Genomic DNA, 18020 nt, shown 5'->3' on the forward strand with positions numbered 1-18020 from the left:
TAATTCAATGAAGCAAACAACTGACAATGCTAAAATAAATTGCAGAGGTACGCTAAAATTAATTGAAAACAAGCAAATAATTTCAATGAAAAATAAATCACAGAGAGAGGTAACTTGATACATTAACAACTCTTTTGACGCGCTGACCGCTTCTCCGCGTCTGATGTTTTGTTTTCCTTGTCATAATACTTACTGATTGATGATTTTTTTTTTGATTTTTGAGGTTTTTTTAGCAACTCGGCCACGACCTTTTCTTTTTCCGTGAAAAATGGGGAAGTTTACGCCAATTTCACACATATATATAATATATACGATTTAAAACTCAAACGTTCTTTTAATTATGGATAACGCCATATGTATTATTATGTACATGTTCTGAGTTACATGTGTCTTCGCTGCTACTATCTCGTCTCTACATGAACAATACCTCAACAAATGCTGGCACCAATGATACATCAAACTCATATATTTACAAATAACGGGACTCCATATATCGATAGGTTACATTTAGTGTGCATGCTGCCATGGCCTTGAAAAACCGTGAATTTGACGGACCTAACTGAAATGGAAGCTTTTTTATTTTCAGTACGTCAGCAGCTTTATCGTTCCGAATTGAAATAATAACTAAAATGCGATTTGTTATATGCACGTTCATTCGTATTTTAATCTGATATACTAGCAGCCACACACACACATATCAGACGTAATGCCTCACTGGTGCAACGTACTCTATTTCGTGATTTGATTTAAACAGTCGGTTTGTTTTATTATTCTATAATAAATGCAAAGATTTATTCTCAAAACAAATTTTGAACTTGTGTCCCGTGCTCGGTCAAATAAATCGTGATTTAAATTTACAACACAATACCCCCTAGAGCAGAAATAACGCACCGTAGTGAATATGGTAATAAGGTAAAGACGTGTGCGTGGCTCAAACTGACTCACATATCATGTCAGTTTCCCGTAAGTTAAAGAGACCGTTTTTAGCAGCGTTTATTAGCTCGTAGTTTGTAAGTTCTCGGCGTCAGGGTGAGTCCTTCCACTGGTTTCAGTATATTAGGATCTGTCGCGATGTCTTCGTCAAGTTCAAAACGGAATCTATGCAGTAGATTACTCAGAAAAAGAAATAATTCCATCTTTGCGATTTGCTCTCCAAGGCAAACTCTCGGTCCTGAAATCAAATATAGTGAACATTAGCTAGACTAGAAATGTCTGATTTATGTGAATACGAAGGTACCACAACGAGCTGTATATGTAGCCAACAAACGGTATGTTTACGTCCGATAGCAGATTCGCAAATACGATGACACATAAACTAAAAAAAATGCATTCTTAAATAAAGGAAGCAATTAATTCATGTTTACGTTCATTATTAAGTATGTTATGAAGGTAAACTAACACACATTAATATCGACCATTATTATTTATCCATGGGATAAATGCATCACTATTGTCATCGTGAATTTGGCTTGAATAGTAACAAATATTAATGGTACCTTTCAGATGAATGTGATTACCACATGTATTTACATATTAAAGTTATAACAGGTGGACGACGTTACATTGCTCAATTCATCGTGAATATTTATAATCACGTCTTGAAGGTGAGGAAGTGTGACAACCGATCATGACCAGCATTGAATTTATGGTTGATCAAATGACAAGAGAGTAATTGACAACATGTTGTGAATTGTTTTGACATTGCCCACGTAGCGGGCATTATCTAGATATTTCCCACGGCAAGGCATCTACAGACATTTCTAGAGACTGTTAAAGGCACTGCCATATGACCTTGATATATTAAGTCCCGAAGTTAACACTGAAAACAACATTCAACATTCTAATTCGAACTTCTTCAGTTTGTTCTTTGATCCACGAGGAATTATGGCAGACACTGGCATTCTGATCTTGCCAAGTTTAAAGTATAACAATAAATACTATAATAAAAGTTGATATAGGCAATGTATGTCGTCCACCTGTGATACTTCTAATATTCTGTGAACAAGAGAAACAAAAACACGTGTACACATTTTTGATTGGCTAGTACCAACTCCAGACAACGCACTTGTGTCGTTTATCGTTCAGATATATAAGCTCTACGCGGACTTGCGCCCTCGTGTGGTCAATATCTGAACGATTACATCCCAACTCGTATTTACGCACCAATGCCGAATGGAATAAACCGTTCAGGTCGTATCACATTCTCCATGCCCTCGTCCAGAAATCGTTGAGGGCGTAATTTCTCAGGTTCAGGCCATATTACCGGATCGTGCAAAACAGACCATAAATTCGGTAGAATTTCAGCCCCTTTAGGAATTCTGTAACCATGGAGATGAGTCTCAGTTGCTGCACAATGAGGCACGCTCAAAGGGAATACTGAAGATATTCGCTGGATCTCGTATACCAAAGCCTGCGTGTAAGGAAGATTTGATTGGTCACCGAGATCTGGTTGCCGATGTCTTCCAACAACATGGTCTATTTCATTCTGAGCTGTTTGTTGGACGTGCTTATTTAAGCAGAGGTAAAGAAGGCCCCATCTGAGGGTGGTAGAAGTTGTCTCCGTTCCAGCTGTAAACAAATCCGCTAAAGTAACGAGTACGTATCCTTCGTCTGTAAAAGAACAGTTCTCGTTCTTTTGTCTTCGTTTATCACTTTCAATCAAATAAGCGTCAACGAAGTCACGGGGGTTGTCTACATCGATTGTCCGTTTATGCTCTTCAATTATCTCTCGTTCCAAAGTAAACACCTCCTCTTTCACTTTCGCAAGTTGTCTAAATTTCGTTCGCATGAAGATTTTCATCATAGGAAAAAAATGAATGGCTGCCGCACTCCCTACGATTCCCATCAAACGACGAAGCATACTCAAGAGCTCTTTGAACTTCCCATCCGAGTATTCAAACCTTCGACCAAACGTAAAGAAGCATATAATGTTGGCAACAGCATGACTAATCACGTCTGTAGGTTCAAACAGGGCGCCCTCTAGAGATTCGATTTCATTAATAAGAAATTCACATTCTTCTAGTATGTGATGCTCGAGTTTACGTGACTGACCGACATCGATTCGACGCAATGTTTTTAGAAAGAATGTTCTCTGTGCTTTCCAATCATGTCCATTCGCCCCGACAATTCCTGTTGAACAATAATAACAGACTAAAAACAATAAAATATCACATGGAACCAGTCAATACATGAAAAAGTAGGAGATCCGTGCCTTCGTTCTAAAACCGGAGCGCTGATTGGTCATTTACTTTCAAGGCGTCATAAATATTCAAACCTCAATTCCCAAATACTAGCCTTGTTTGTGAGTTTTGTCAGAGTGTGTATGCAAAGGAAGAAACATAATCTAGTGAGCGAGAATGATTGAATCGATGTTGTTGCCGTTCTGCGATTACTAATCTGGAAAACGTAAGACCGCACACACTAGTGACGATCAAAGCGTCGATATCGTTTCGATCTGTAGATCTGAGAGATTTTATCTATATTTTCCTATAGATTGATGAAAGAATATACAACCAACGCAGTTCTAGATTTGAACGACACTGTTTTTATTCTTATATGTCACAGAAGTTCCCTATCACTAGAGGGCGACTTATAGAAAGGGTGTACTAGTAATGAATGACACTTTAACGGAATATAAACACACAAAAACGGCAGGTCAAATACAAAAAGAAGGCATTGCTTATTGTAACTGATGGTGACCTTTGAATAACATAGACTGACCTTTGCCGTTTGACAGCATTTCTAGGACCAACAAACTGGGTCGATTGTTCAGTACATCAGCTCTGTTAACAAATGCCTCCCGTATAGCGTCATATCCATTTAAAATAATGACCAGTTTGGAACCGAAATATAGGCTAAAAACATCGCCATAGTTTTCAGCCAGTTTTACTAAGGCGACGTGCACGCCCGCTTTGTCTCGCATGAGCTGGAAAAGATTGCCGATCACTGGCCATCCAATGGGACCTGGCGGGAGGCCGCTGCGTCGACTGAGATATACGTATGTATAGTACAACAACAACACAAGTAGAAATACGCAAAGAGTCGACCACCCGACCGATATAGGGATCGTTTGTAACATGGCGTCGTCAAGATGAATGTTCGAAGCAAAACAAGGTCAAAGTTCATAACAACTGATAATTGGTACTGTACTGTAATGTGTTGTTTGTTTAACTGTTTTCCGAACAGGTCACGTGGTATATCACGTGGATAAGTGGGAACGTGAGCGAGTGAGTTTGTGTTCTGTTGACAGGTTTGACAATGTGTGTATGTAGAGGGGGTGACTTACGTGAAGTGTATTATGTTTTTGTTATTCGAATGGCCCGCTTATTTGTCTGTTTGCCATTTTATTGCAGTGATAGAAATTCATCGTGAACGTGAGTCAGTTGTTGTCATGGGAACAAATCTAGCAAGCATGTGTATATTACGAAATATTTGTTTGTTTTGTACACTCACTGCATATTGTGCCGTATCGAAAAGTTTTATAACGCTGTTGGATAATAACAAGTTTCGAATACAAGGCTATCAAGTCGCTGGGTAATTATCAGTAGGGAAATTTCAGTCACCTTTTGCGGCAGGGGTTCTTTGTCTGAGTTCGCAATTTACACGGCTCGGCCGTCGCAAATTACAAGGCGGGGTGTCATCGGTTATATAAGAGACACGGTGAGGGATTTGCATTCCGTATACCGTGCCATAACGCAGCAATAACCTGTAGTACCATACGTTGTTGAATGTTCAATTACCAAGCCAAATGAAAACAGCTTCACGGTAGAACTGTGGACAAAGACTATTACTAAAATACATAATTTATTGGATATTGATTGGAACTTACACACTTAATAAATGAAATTGTCTCTGCACTACAGCCTAGCTACGATGCTTGTAATATCTCATGGCGTACTTTATTTCTCTAGACCATTATACCATTCCTTATTGTGTGTAACGCCGGTTTGCCTCAATGAATGGGTAACGAGGTAACACTGGCGTAATATACGGAATGTCGTGCAGCGAATGAAACGTCGCATCGGTTCTTGGCCAGTAATATGTCATTGTATAGCCTAGAATCTAAATAGCGTTCCACTAGATATACGTCACCATACCAACGCCTAGCTATAATGCTAGTAATATCTCATTTCGTATTTCTCGAGACGCCTATGACGTAAGTTATTCACAGTGTGTTTCGTTTGCATAAATCTGAATGCAGTTACGTGTTAGTAAAGTGGTGTATAGCGAGTGGAACCTTGCATAAATTCGGTGAGCAAAATTGAGCAAGTCAACAATTTTGCTACCCAAATCAGATAAGGAATCCTTGTCGTAAACGATGAGTAAAATTCCCCTTGAAACAGATGAAAGGTTTAAATCCCGGGTTTAGATACCACTAGCATCGTAGATTAGCACATGGCGAAGACCCCGCCGTATATGGTTTGTAGTATAACTTACACATGTTTTTGTTCTTCCTGTTGTTGTTGTTTGTTATTTAATGTATTTCGATCAGTACAATAAGAACATTAAGAACATATATGTAATGAATGAGTAATGATTTTATTCTTTGCCATTTCACACTGGCAGATAAATAACGTTATAGAATATACAATGGTTACACAATACATATATTGAAATATCATTAAAGTGAAAGGGTATGTGGTCATAGAAAATAATGACTTTGTCGATGTGGAGAGTGGGGAGTACGACCTGTCTGCTGTATAATGACGACAAACTATCGTAATGCGCCCGATTTATAAACCGAAAGTGGTGAAATTTGTCTACATTGCCTTTTGAGAGGCGTATTTACCGGAATTGAGACATAATAATTCGCGATGAAATAGTTCCGATTCCGATCGATACGTCCACACACACGCGCAGATTGCAGCAGGTAGTCCATTTCAAAAGCTTGTATTCATACGCAGTGACCTAACGATGATCTTTCTGATTGGTCAACGACATTTCTCAAATCTATAAATCATGTATGTTTATAAACCGTAAATTCTGGAAACAACTTTTCGAAACAATACTGTACGAAATCAGCTACATACACATGTCCTGTTCGCATCTAAATTAGTGAGAGAACATTTTAGCAGAGTGCACTGGCGACGACTATGACGTCATATTCTAAAGCTGGACCCTTTTCAGCGGACCGGAACGTCATCCAACAGTTGTTATTTACGGTGAAAGTTGGCATTATACAGTCAGGTAGTATAAAGTTGACATTGAACACTTGAAAGTTTTTCTATTGAAACGTGTATGTAAAAGTAAATAATGCAATATTTTGTGTGTTGTATATTTATATTATTGAAACGAAATAAAAACAATATTTAAATACAAAAAAGAGTCATACACATCTACAATGCGTGTCGGTTAACTGCTTGTATTTTGTATGGTTGTGGCGACAGAGTGATACCGGCGACGGGCTTCAATAGCGATGCCATGTCTTGATTTTCTTCTTCTGCAATGGTTATAGTAAATTGATGCAAGATTTGTGTAATTATCAAAAACAATTCCGTCTTGGCTAGCTGCTCACCCAAACAAACGCGTCGTCCTGTAAGACACAACAAAAGCTATATGCAGTTGATCAGATAACTCTAAACGTATAATACAGTCCGACAGATTGTGAACAAATATAATTTCAGAAAACGAACTGAGTTCCAGTTGGGAAACTATGATGCATAAGAAACTATGATGGATAAGAAACTATGATACATAAGAAAAATATGATGCATAAATAACTATGATGAATAAGAAACTATGATGCATAAGAAAAATATGATGCATAAGAAACTATGATGGATAAGAAACTATGATGCATAAGAAAAATATAATGCATAAGAAACTATGATGCATAAGAAACTATGATGCACAAGAAACTATGATGCACAAAAAACTATGATGCATAAGAAACTATGATGCATAAGAAAATATGATGCATAAGAAACTATGATGCATAAGAAACTATGATGCATAAGAAAAATATGATGCATAAGAAACTATGATGCACAAGAAACTATGATGCACAAGAAACTATGATGCACAAGTAACTATGATGCATAAGAAACTATGATGCATAAGAAAAATATGATGCATAAGAAACTATGATGCATAAGAAACTATGATGGATAAGAAACTATGATGCATAAGAAAAATATGATGCATAAGAAACTATGATGCACAAGAAACTATGATGCACAAGAAACTATGATGCATAAGAAACTATGATGCATAAGAAAAATATGATGCATAAGAAACTATGATGCATAAGAAACTATGATGGATAAGAAACTATGATGCATAAGAAAAATATGATGCATAAGAAACTATGATGCATAAGAAACTATGATGGATAAGAAACTATGATGCATAAGAAACTATGATGCACAAGAAACTATGATGCATAAGAAACTATGATTCATAAGAAACTATGATGCATAAGAAAATATGATGCATAAGTGCGAAAAGGCAGAGTGCATGTAGGTCTATGCGATCATTTGTTTTGTGATGCTCTTATTGAAAGAAAGGCATATACATGGGCAACTTCTCATTTCTCTAGAGGTCAATCATATAAAATTATGGGGGTTGCTAGAAAATTTGCTAAAAAAAGTAAGATAATTATGTTCTAGCGTTAGGGTTTCTGGGGAACACCAACGTAATCCTCGTGATGCGTACCCACGGAGTAACCATTACCATGCCCGTGAGAATACTACGCTGATCGTCAACCACGCACCATTCACGTGTTCATATCATGATTTGGACACATTATACAAAGCATGATCATTGGGTTTTTCGCAATGAACCTCTCTCAGATTTGTTCATTTTGTGACGATATCTTTAATTCTCTATTTTCGACTTCTTGTTAACAATTACAAATCCGATTGCTTAGATATTACATATGTGAGTACTACATGCCAACCTCTCTCAGATTTGTTCATTTTGTGATGATATATTTAATTCTCCAACTTTGATGAATATTTTTGGTAAAAAGTGATATTATCGACTTCTTATTAAAAACCGCAAGTCCGATTGCTTAGATATTACATACGTGAGTACTACATGTCAAACTCTCTCAGATCTGTTCATTTCGTGATGATATCTTTAATTCTCTAATTTTCATGAATATTTTTGTAATTTTTGGTAAAAAGTGATATTTTCGACTTCTTGTTAATAACCGTATAAGTAAAATTGCTTTGATATTATATATACTACATAGGTACTACAGGTAGACCTATCTCAGATATTTTCATTTCGTGATGATTTTGTTCTTCAATTATCTAATTTTAATGAATATTTTTGATAGAAAATTATAACAAGTCTGATTGCTTTAATACTATACATATTGTTCATTTTCTGATGATATTTTCAGTTCTTCCATTGAAATGTGCATTGGTAACAGCGGAGCTATCTCAGCCGACAGACTGCTAGTTTTACTTTTCTTTGGCCATCTTCTATGATCTTGTTTGCAGTTCTAACGCTATATCGACGGTGAATGTAATGATCATGATAATGCAGACAAATTAATGTTTCCTTGAAAAAACTTGAAATTAATAATAATTACAATTACCGTTCACTGTTATTACTTACAATCCAAACTTTGGTACCATGGCAACATAGCTTACCTATACTAAACGGAATCAGCTCATCGGGTTTTTCCACCTGGCCTTTGTCGTCAAGGAAACGTTCTGGGTTGAACTGTTCTGGGTTTGTCCAGGTGTCTGGGTCGTTGAGGGCCGACCATAAATTCACCATAATCACCGTGTCCTTCGGAATGTAATGCCCAAGTATTTCGGTGTCTTCGCTGGCAGCGTGTGGGATACACAGCGGAACTATACTGCTCATGCGCTGTATCTCGTGTATAGTAGCTTCTGTATACGGTAGTTGTCGTCTGTTAGCCAAAGTCGGGGTTCCCATGCCAACCACCTCGTCAAGTTCAGCCTGAACTCGCTTTTGAACGTCGGGATATAAAGCGAAGTATAGAACAGCCCACCTCAGTGTGGTCGATGTGGTCTCAGTCCCGGCAGCGAATAAGTCACTAACTACGGCGAATAAGTTGTCGTCGTTAAAATGGCCGGGCTCGCGTTGTTCTTCTTTTCTATTGTTCATTTCATGGAGATAAGCAGACACTACATCGTGGACGTTGTCAGGATCGAAACTTTGACGATGCTCTTCTATCTTACCATTTAAAAATTTTCGATATATTTCGAAATTGTCAACAATTTCTCGCATCGGACCGAAGGGTATATATTGTAAGACCGGGAAAAAGTTGGATATGGCCACACTGCCCGCCAATTCAAAGTTTTTATTGCAGAGACGAAGCAGTGTTCTAAAAAATGGGTCGTCATATTCAAACCTGCCACCGAATATGATAGATGATATGATATTAGCTATTCCATTGGTCAACACGTGTGTAGGATCGAACGAATTGCCGTCGAAGCTCTCTATTGCCTTTTTGAGGTGGAGACACTCCTCCGAGACCCGATCCTCGACAATGGATCGTCCCATGCCAAAATTTCTCAGCACGTGTAAGGTAAAGGTGCGCTGTTCCTTCCAAGAGGGCCCAAAAACAGCATTCACTATGCCTGAAATTAAAAAAGTATATGTCGTCATATAAAAATGGACGTGTTTCGTCTCGATGTTGACGTAGTAGATTTCATGATGAGAAATTACGAGGAAGCCGTTCAAAAAAACTGCTTGGATATTCTGCTCACATCACGGTAATAGTGAACAAGTGACCGCTATTTGTTTTACCACGACGTAGCCACAGTGGCACACATAACAATATTTGTGTCTCCAGTCTGAGATACACCTAAAAGTACATTGAAAGTATTCCCTTTGGCTATATGAGCAATCACAGAAGAGATTGCTGCCCGAATTGTAGTTCACTCAGTCGCTGTGGGCGCACTCCATTTCGCATGATTCGCAAGAGAGCGTAGTGATCTCAAGGTAACACGATACATCCCACAATGCAACTTTACGAAATACGACAGTAAGTTCAGTCAGAGTCAGAGTTAGAGTATAGTAGAGTACAGGGGAGACAGAGTGCAGGGTAGACGGTAGAAGCCTGGGTGGACGACAGGTGGGTTCAGTACGACTCACCACTCTGCGTTGATGTACATTTAGACCTCGGAACGTGCAACTCTGAGTGTGTGTTAAATTATAAATGAAGAAAATTACATGCAGTTACTAGTATTTGCGAAAATATTATTGAGAAGTTAAAATATCAGCTATGCGATTCCCAAGAAACATTCCCCAAATGCAACCCAGAAAGCGTCACTTATTTTCCCCTGACGGCGAACCACATCGAACCCTAACCCGAGAACAATTCCTTCGTCTGAGAAACTATTAGATTAACTGTTAAAAGGTAGCCGCCGAGAAAATATAGTAGATACTAAATGGACGGATTCAAACGCAATGCCTGCAATTGCTAGTAGTATCTCAGTCTTAGTAGCCAGGGGAGAGAGGGTACTGTATGGGATGCAAATCTGGCGATCGACGGCAGAGCTCGAGGAACACAATAACAAACGTCAAATTATTAGCACCACGTTGTGTTAAACTGAATATGGATTCTATGCGACCGTGACGTCAACAACACGTGTAAAATACACTGTTTACACAAATTTCGTACTGTAGTTATTTTTTTTGCTTTCAAAAAAATGGTCCCATATAGTCATATGTTGCACCCTAACCTAATTCACCGGTCTCTTGAGAACTAAAAAATAATATATAAACATTTTAAATACAATTTATTTAGTATATATTGTTGTATTACCGTAAAATCAATTTTTCGAGTGCCAGTCTTCGACAGTATGTTCGGAAGTTTGAATGAGGTATTTAATTGGCATGTACTACCACCGTGTGACGCAGTCAGCATAAACACGTGTTCTTTATGTTGTCAAATTAATGGGATCGAGCGTTTTATCGAAGGTATGGTATTCAATGTCTGACTGCATGTCACTAAGGTTGTTGGTTATCGAGACGCCCGGTTCTTTGCTTATTATTGCTTTGTTCTGCTATGTACTAAATTCAATATTTTAGTTTTACTAAATAGTTTTCTTAATTTTTAAGATGGTTTTATATCAGTTTGTTTTGTGATGGTCATCGTGCACGATATGGGTTTCAGGTGACGCATCCAATGGGTGTAAAGTACATTGTTGGTTGACATGACCTCCACATGCACACTGACTGCACGACGATCATTGACCTCTATTGTTCGAAATAAAATAATCTAAAATTGTTTGGAAAAAAAAAAGGTTACATTAGTTATGCTAGTTTGCAGCAAATCCCCGATGAAATAATCATCTAAGCCAGCATGGCTATCGGTATAATCGCTTCGTTCCAACTTCAAATCTTCACACGCGAATTATGAGAAATATTCTGTCAAACATTGCTAAAAAAAATAACAGACTCCTCAAACAGTACGCATTTGGCGGGTAAATGGATGCCGAACACCATGCACAAAGAACACTAGTAAACCCAAATTTCATGTAGAGGTCAATGCTTCCAACTTGACTTTTTAGTGTAATAGTGTTCACTGCGAGATACCGCGCAATGCGTGAAATCGTATGCAAAAACAGGACAAACAAAGGTCGAAGCGTCGTAGTGGTGGCAATACATCGCGTAGTGTGTGTATTTCCACGCTCAAGGATGAGCTATAACAGTAGATGATGGTCAATTTTGAAGAAATAATGGTACCTGTGATATTCATGTTTCAACTTTAGATTCTAAAATAATAAATTCAAGTTCAAAATCAAATCATTCAATTTATGCGAAAGATGTTCAGTCCGCGCCTTCAATACGCGAGGTCTCACAGTGAACGGGAACCGCATCTATTGATACAAGTTGTTATCTATTAGCATCGAAGTATGCCGGGCAAATGACCCGCATGACTTGCAATAAACAAGAAATGCGATCGACGCCCAAATTGCCACATGCCATCTCCTTGTTTTGTATTGTTGTACCCTAGCAACCAGCATGCCTTTCAAGTTCAATGTCGTCCGTGTTGCTCAAAACTAGTGCTACAAAAAAAATGACCGTTGAAATTGGAAAGAACATTGGAAAGAACTTTCAAAGCATCATATACGTGATATGCAAATGTTACCCTATGCGTTGGCCTGATTTACTTACATACATTATACACACGTGTTCTTTTATAAGTGACCAATGAACGGTTACTAGTATGTCATTTCATTGTATACACGTAATCTTTTGTTACATTCCCTCGTGTGTTCAAACATTGAATGACTAATTATCGACGTATTGTATTTTGAAGTTGGGATTGTACAATACACTACGCTATTCTACGCAATAAGTGTATTTATAGTATAGTTAACTGACACACGTTTTATCAAGCGACACCTGCTTTATAACAGATATCATTAAGACTTATGGGTAATTTACACCGGAAATCCTCAAAAGGAATATCAGCCATTAAGGTAGATGCGCAGGTTCATGGGCACTTGGGTGTGAAATATTTTTTTTTTTTTGCTTTTTATTATCCAATCAGTCTTGGCTATAGACTGTTAAAATTTTGTAGAATTGTGAATAGTGGAACATACTCAAAAAACGATTTTAAAATATAGATAATAAGTGCAAACATTCTCTCTTTTGTATGCTTAGCAAGATTTAGCAAGGCTGTACATAAATAATAAAAAAGAAACATGGTGAAAAAAAGAAATGACGGGATCTCCATATTATGCACTATATTTAACTTTAACAAAAAGATAATACATTTAAATTTTGAACTGTTACAGCCATTTTAATTATGAGTATTAGCAAACTTCTTACTGAGTGAATTGTTATGCAAATTAGCAATTATCTCAGCTTCGTTTTAGTGCACATCCCAGAACTTTAAACAAACTAGCTCCTAGACGCTTTGACCCTTTGTTTTGAAATTTTCACAAATGATTGACAATGTGTTTATCTTCAAAACGCCGTCGGGGCATTGTTTTTGGTTGAACAGTGTTACAGCAATCGTACAGACAACTAGCCTGTGTGTTAATTTATGCATAAACTTGAAATAGTGAAATTTGAGCTGCTGCCCTGCAAAATTGACAACTGGTAGACAGTTTTCAAGACGGCACTTTCTTCATAGTAAACAAATGTATCCATAAACAGGAAACAGAAGAATGGTTTAGAAGCAAATTTTTTTTAAATCACTTTTGACCAAAAAAGCACATTTTTGTGTATATTTCAAACTACAGTGTCCATAAAAAAATACTAACAAAACTTTAAAATTCATACAATAAGCTTTCCGAAAATAGTTAGTTTTGTGGACAAGGGAGGTCATCTTGGTTGCCTAATTAACTAACTAAAATACATGTCAGGTATACTGCATCTCTACCTTAAACTACGACTCAGATGTCGTAATTTAATTGAGGTTTTAAATTAGGGGGCGAACTAAAAAACAGCACTTTTCGACTGTATATATATATATATATATATATATATATATCTCATAATCATCAAAAAATAATATAGGTCAGTAAACTCACCATTTCGCCTGGTTGTTCGCTCCATAATCGGCATATGTGGTCTACTGTTGCAGAATTCACCCTTCTTTACCAATGCGTCTCTAATTGCGCGGTAGCCATTCACCACAACGACTAACTGTGTACCGAGCCTAAGACTAAATACAGGACCATATCTACGACCCATATCAACGAGTTTTCTGTGTGGTTGGCCTCCAACGAAAGAAGGTAAGCAACCGACCAAAGGCCAGCCGAAAGGTCCGTCTGGAAAATGTCGGCCATACCATAGATAGGACAAACTGTAAGCGGCCCACAAGCATACTGCAAACGTTATCAAAATAATATGGATATTAGTTAGCTCGAAGAAAGTCATAACTGTGGATAAGTAGCGTAGATGTGGCTGTCGCTGTGAGCCGATACAACTCTGCTTTTAAATGCCAGTACGTGGGCTGGACATTCTTTTCATACTAAGTAAATCGTATACGTTTCATCGGACGTACGCCATTTCCGACTGAGATTAACTTAAACACGAAAAACGTATATGGGATTGATACCAAAGTAACAATAACGTAAATCATGGACATATTTGCCAATACATGTGCTCATGCGTGAATGATGCGATTCAATTGCCGGCAGATTGTGCTATGTTGTGATACTAGGCTTGCACTTTCAACTACGTCATACTACGTCATCTAGGAGCAAGCACAAAAAATGACACCTAATACACGGCAGTAAATACAAAGTAAAATCTACTGCGTGCGTGACTCGTCATACATAAATACGTTTCGGCACGTCTTCTCCTCCACCACCGGGTAAACCTTTTATTGTTACACACATAGACCATAAAACCCGCTTACACCGTTCCAAACTACATATCGTAGTTAGAGATAAAGGCAAAGACAAAAGCCCTGAGAATAATTGTAAACTCATAATAGCCGGTAACATAGGTAGTATAGTGTTTGCTGAAAAATCTAGAGACTCAAATAATCATTGCTGCTCGGTCACTCTTTATGATGAATCGCTGTCACTATAGATGCATAGCTGCCGCCCTGTAATATTTAAACTTAGATCGATGGCGGGGGAAAATAATCTTACCGACAATAAAGAACGATATACAGTTACAGTACTCGAGCCAATGATTGCTAACTACCAAGCAACATTCGAGAGACTCTGATTTGAACAATATTTGTGCCCGACGTCAGAGTGTAATAACTTGATTTTTTTAGCGGAACACAGACGCGCACGCATTTACTAATAGCTGGAACAAAGGGTGTGTTACGTTTATATTACTAAGTATTCCACAAATCAAAACAAGATGTACCACTGATTCAACACATAGTACATCTCATTGTGAAGGAGCGCTTCACAGTGCTCGACAGTTCGAATTTTTTTTCATGTTTATATGTTCGTAATATGCCTGCCAAATATTTCTTCGTCGCTCTACCTAGTTCAATGAATTAAAGCTATAACCACAAAATACATTCGACTATGTTTAGATAAATAAATCAAGGATGCATATGTTAAAATATGTTCACAGTCCTCTCTTAGCTCGATGATAATTCATTTCACTGGATCACCCAAAAACGTGTTTAAATACTTCTTTTGTTTTATTTTTGCAGACGCGATGTAACATTTTCGGCTCAACGAGGCATTTTTATTTACTTGGACCGAGTTATGTTCGATGTGAATAACTGTAACCGGGAGATAATCATCAAACAACACAATTAAATCAGTCAGTGCAACCGCAGTCGCCGCAACATGTACCTAACTACTTGCGTTTAGTGCTTCTATTTATTTCATCAAGGTAATTTTTTTTACTCGGCGACGCCCCCCAACATTATTACGGGGGGGGGGGGCTGTGCCGCCGTCACTCGGATTTAACCAGTAATATGTTATTATATTGCGTTTTATTTGGCTCCGATCAGGGTCCGATTAACCCTCAGTGTAGTGAGCGTTTATGTATAAACATCACGGTTTCGAAAATGTCAGACAGTTGTCCGGCGTAGATAGTTGTTACCTACAAAAACATTAAATGTGAATGTAAAATGTCATTTTGGAGGGAACCATTGGAAGTATGATGAAAAAGCTACTTGTGAATAGAAAACATTTTGAATGTTGTCATTGAGAACTTGGGCAAGAGAAATCCTGCGATTCATCCTTTTACGAAATGTTTTACTCTTTATAATACAGATATTAACCCTAGCCTTGGTCGATATACAGATTTGTCGACACTCAGAGAGTGGTCAATGCTCCATGCTCTCTTCGGGTCAACACAGCTATATATCGACTTTGGCCCGGGTCAATATTTTTATATTAACCTCGCTCATCGTCTTCTTGATATATATTTGTTTGAATATTTAATATCGTGACATTAATGCACATCTATTGTCACAGTGATTGATTTCATATATAACAATATATTCAAATCATGTGACGTTTCATCAGCAGTAACCAATAGTTTAACAGAAGAAAACGCCATTTCAGGAGCAAAATCTTGTGGTTATTTCGCTTTCAACGTGATCTCGTGGTTATATCGCTTTCAACGTGATCTCGTGGTTATCTCGCTTTCAGTGTGATCTCGTGGTTATCTCGCTTTCAACGTGATCTCGTGGATTTATCGCTTTCAACGTGATCTCGTGGTTATCTCGCTTTCAGTGTAATCTCGTGGTTATCTCGCTTTCAACGTGATCTCGTGGATATATCGCTTTCAACGTGATCTCGTGGTTATCTCGCTTTCAACGTGATCTCGTGGTTATCTCGCTTTCAGTGTGATCTCGTGGTTATCTCGCTTTCAACGTGATCTCGTGGATATATCGCTTTCAACGTGATCTCGTGGTTATCTTGCTTTCAATGTGATCCCGTGGCGACCATTTGAGTTTAAGGTCTGTCAAAAACACACATCACATCTCAGACAACTAATAAATAAGTTATTAGTTGTCTGAGATTTAATGTAACACCTGTTCGTGGAATGCAAGATTGACTTGTGCATACTCAATTATGGGTATGTCCTCATAGAAGACATACACGAATTCAATTCATTTGATATTTTGTTTAAATTCTGTTTGCTAATATATGCATGAGAAATTCAATTGTAGATCCTGTAATTCTAAATAGAAATATTTAATTTCCGAAAGTATGCCCTTGCCTGCCTTTATATGTACCAAACATAAGCATAACATTATTTAGAGGAAAAAGACTTACAAACAAACATACATCCCTTCGTCACCCAGTCACGTAATAAGAAATCTTTATCCTTAATGATGTTGAATTCGAATTTATGCTTAGATGTAAGTTTCCTCGTACATTCATATTATTGCTTTTTGCTATTATGGTAAGCAAATGAATAAAATGATGTTTTTTCAGGAAAACACTAATGAAAATGTCATCATGCATTCAGTCTGTATTTTGTCACCTGGGTTTTGAAGGTGAATGAATGCATATCTTCATATCTCGAAATTTTACTCGGTGTCACAATTTGAACACTATTTTTGTTAAAAAATAATATTCAAATTAGTGTCCTTCCAGTTTTATATTATTTACAACAACATTGATTGGAAAGTTTTCTCCTATAATATATTGCACATTTTAATAGCTTTCATTATTTTCGCACCGTGACTACATCAAAACCATTTGACATTAAACAACGTCTTGTGCAAATTAACCTCGTTCTTATCAATCAAAATTTGTAATCTAGTGCTTCCTCGAAATTTCCGGTATGAATAACCTTCTTGTGACGTCATAGGAAAGATTGATGAGATAAAATTCCATCATCACTGTTCCGAATAGAGACGAAAATAACCGAATAAATATTGATACGAGAAAGGTGTGTGTGACTTGGTAACATTTTGCCGGTTCAGGTTACAGCAAATTGAACATTTTTATTGTCGAAGTATTTTCATATTTTTTGCACAAACACGGATTTTGCTGTGTCTCTAAATAGCTATGTTAAAATATATGCCCGGCGTCTTATCCTCGGGGGCGGACATCTAGTGTGGCAACCCTCGCGGTGAAAACAAAGGCCAAAAACTCGCAGAAACAAGATTAGCTCTACGTGTGTAACATATATAAATTTGTTTTATCGGGATCACTTCAAAGTTGAGTTTGTGTTGTTTTCTCGAATTTTCACCGGCTCGACCGGCGTTCTACAGCAGCGCGCACAAAGCCCATACAAATGCATGTACAGCGGTGCGCGTCTTAGCAACGTGGAACGTCTGGTGACGTAGCTCCGCCCCGAGGATAGGTATTATGATTTTTAAAATTTATGAAAATATCAGCGACAAAACACGAACGTGTAAGAAACCTAATTGCATAATCTTGCAGATCGATGTACCCGTATCCCGAGCAACGCTGTGATACTCTGCGATATGAGTTCAGTATTTAGAGAATCGTAGTCATTTTGACCTTTTTAACATTTAATAATTCCCTGAGAAGAATCGTATCGTCATTGGTAACGAGGTACACATCTAGAAAATCATAGCAGTATTTTTCGTTTCTCATGGTTAAACATACAACAATGTTTTATAAAGTGTGGTCTTTCAAATAACAATCTGTGCATAAATATTTTTCGACAAA

General features: G+C 37.6%; 2 protein-coding genes across 2 annotated transcripts; both read right to left on the bottom strand.

The window, feature by feature from the left end:
- Positions 1-740: 740 nt before the first annotated feature.
- Positions 741-4104, bottom strand: LOC102810228 (cytochrome P450 2U1-like). The gene is made up of 3 exons (XM_006811885.2): positions 3721-4104; positions 2164-3129; positions 741-1171 (listed from the first exon to the last, which is right to left on the bottom strand). The coding sequence occupies exons 1-3, from the start codon at positions 4076-4078 to the stop codon at positions 984-986; spliced, it is 1512 nt and encodes a 503-aa protein (XP_006811948.1). The 5' UTR covers positions 4079-4104; the 3' UTR covers positions 741-983.
- Positions 4105-5541: 1437 nt separating this feature from the next.
- Positions 5542-13635, bottom strand: LOC100374257 (cytochrome P450 2U1-like). Its single transcript, XM_006811884.3, has 3 exons — positions 13473-13635; positions 8601-9560; positions 5542-6532 (listed from the first exon to the last, which is right to left on the bottom strand). Exons 1-3 carry the CDS (start codon positions 13633-13635, stop codon positions 6336-6338), a joined length of 1320 nt encoding a protein of 439 aa, XP_006811947.3. The 3' UTR covers positions 5542-6335.
- Between the last annotated feature and the right edge of the window lie 4385 nt (positions 13636-18020).

Source organism: Saccoglossus kowalevskii, chromosome 14 (genome assembly GCF_978046115.1).
Source record: "Saccoglossus kowalevskii chromosome 14, keSacKowa6.1, whole genome shotgun sequence".
In the NCBI taxonomy this organism is placed as follows: domain Eukaryota; kingdom Metazoa; phylum Hemichordata; class Enteropneusta; family Harrimaniidae; genus Saccoglossus; species Saccoglossus kowalevskii.

Excerpts from the sequence above, each read along its gene's own strand:
- LOC102810228 (XM_006811885.2), bottom strand. The coding sequence starts at position 4,078 with ATGTTACAAACGATCCCTATATCGGTCGGGTGGTCGACTCTTTGCGTA. Across the intron at positions 3,130-3,720 it reads AATGCTGTCAAACGGCAAAG|GAATTGTCGGGGCGAATGGA; the intron begins GTCAGTCTATGT and ends ATTGTTCAACAG. Across the intron at positions 1,172-2,163 it reads GTTTATTCCATTCGGCATTG|GACCGAGAGTTTGCCTTGGA; the intron begins GTGCGTAAATAC and ends ATTTGATTTCAG.
- LOC100374257 (XM_006811884.3), bottom strand. The coding sequence starts at position 13,635 with ATGGGTCGTAGATATGGTCCTGTATTTAGTCTTAGGCTCGGTACACAG. Across the intron at positions 9,561-13,472 it reads GCGAACAACCAGGCGAAATG|GCATAGTGAATGCTGTTTTT; the intron begins GTGAGTTTACTG and ends TTTTAATTTCAG. Across the intron at positions 6,533-8,600 it reads GCTGATTCCGTTTAGTATAG|GACGACGCGTTTGTTTGGGT; the intron begins GTAAGCTATGTT and ends TGTGTCTTACAG.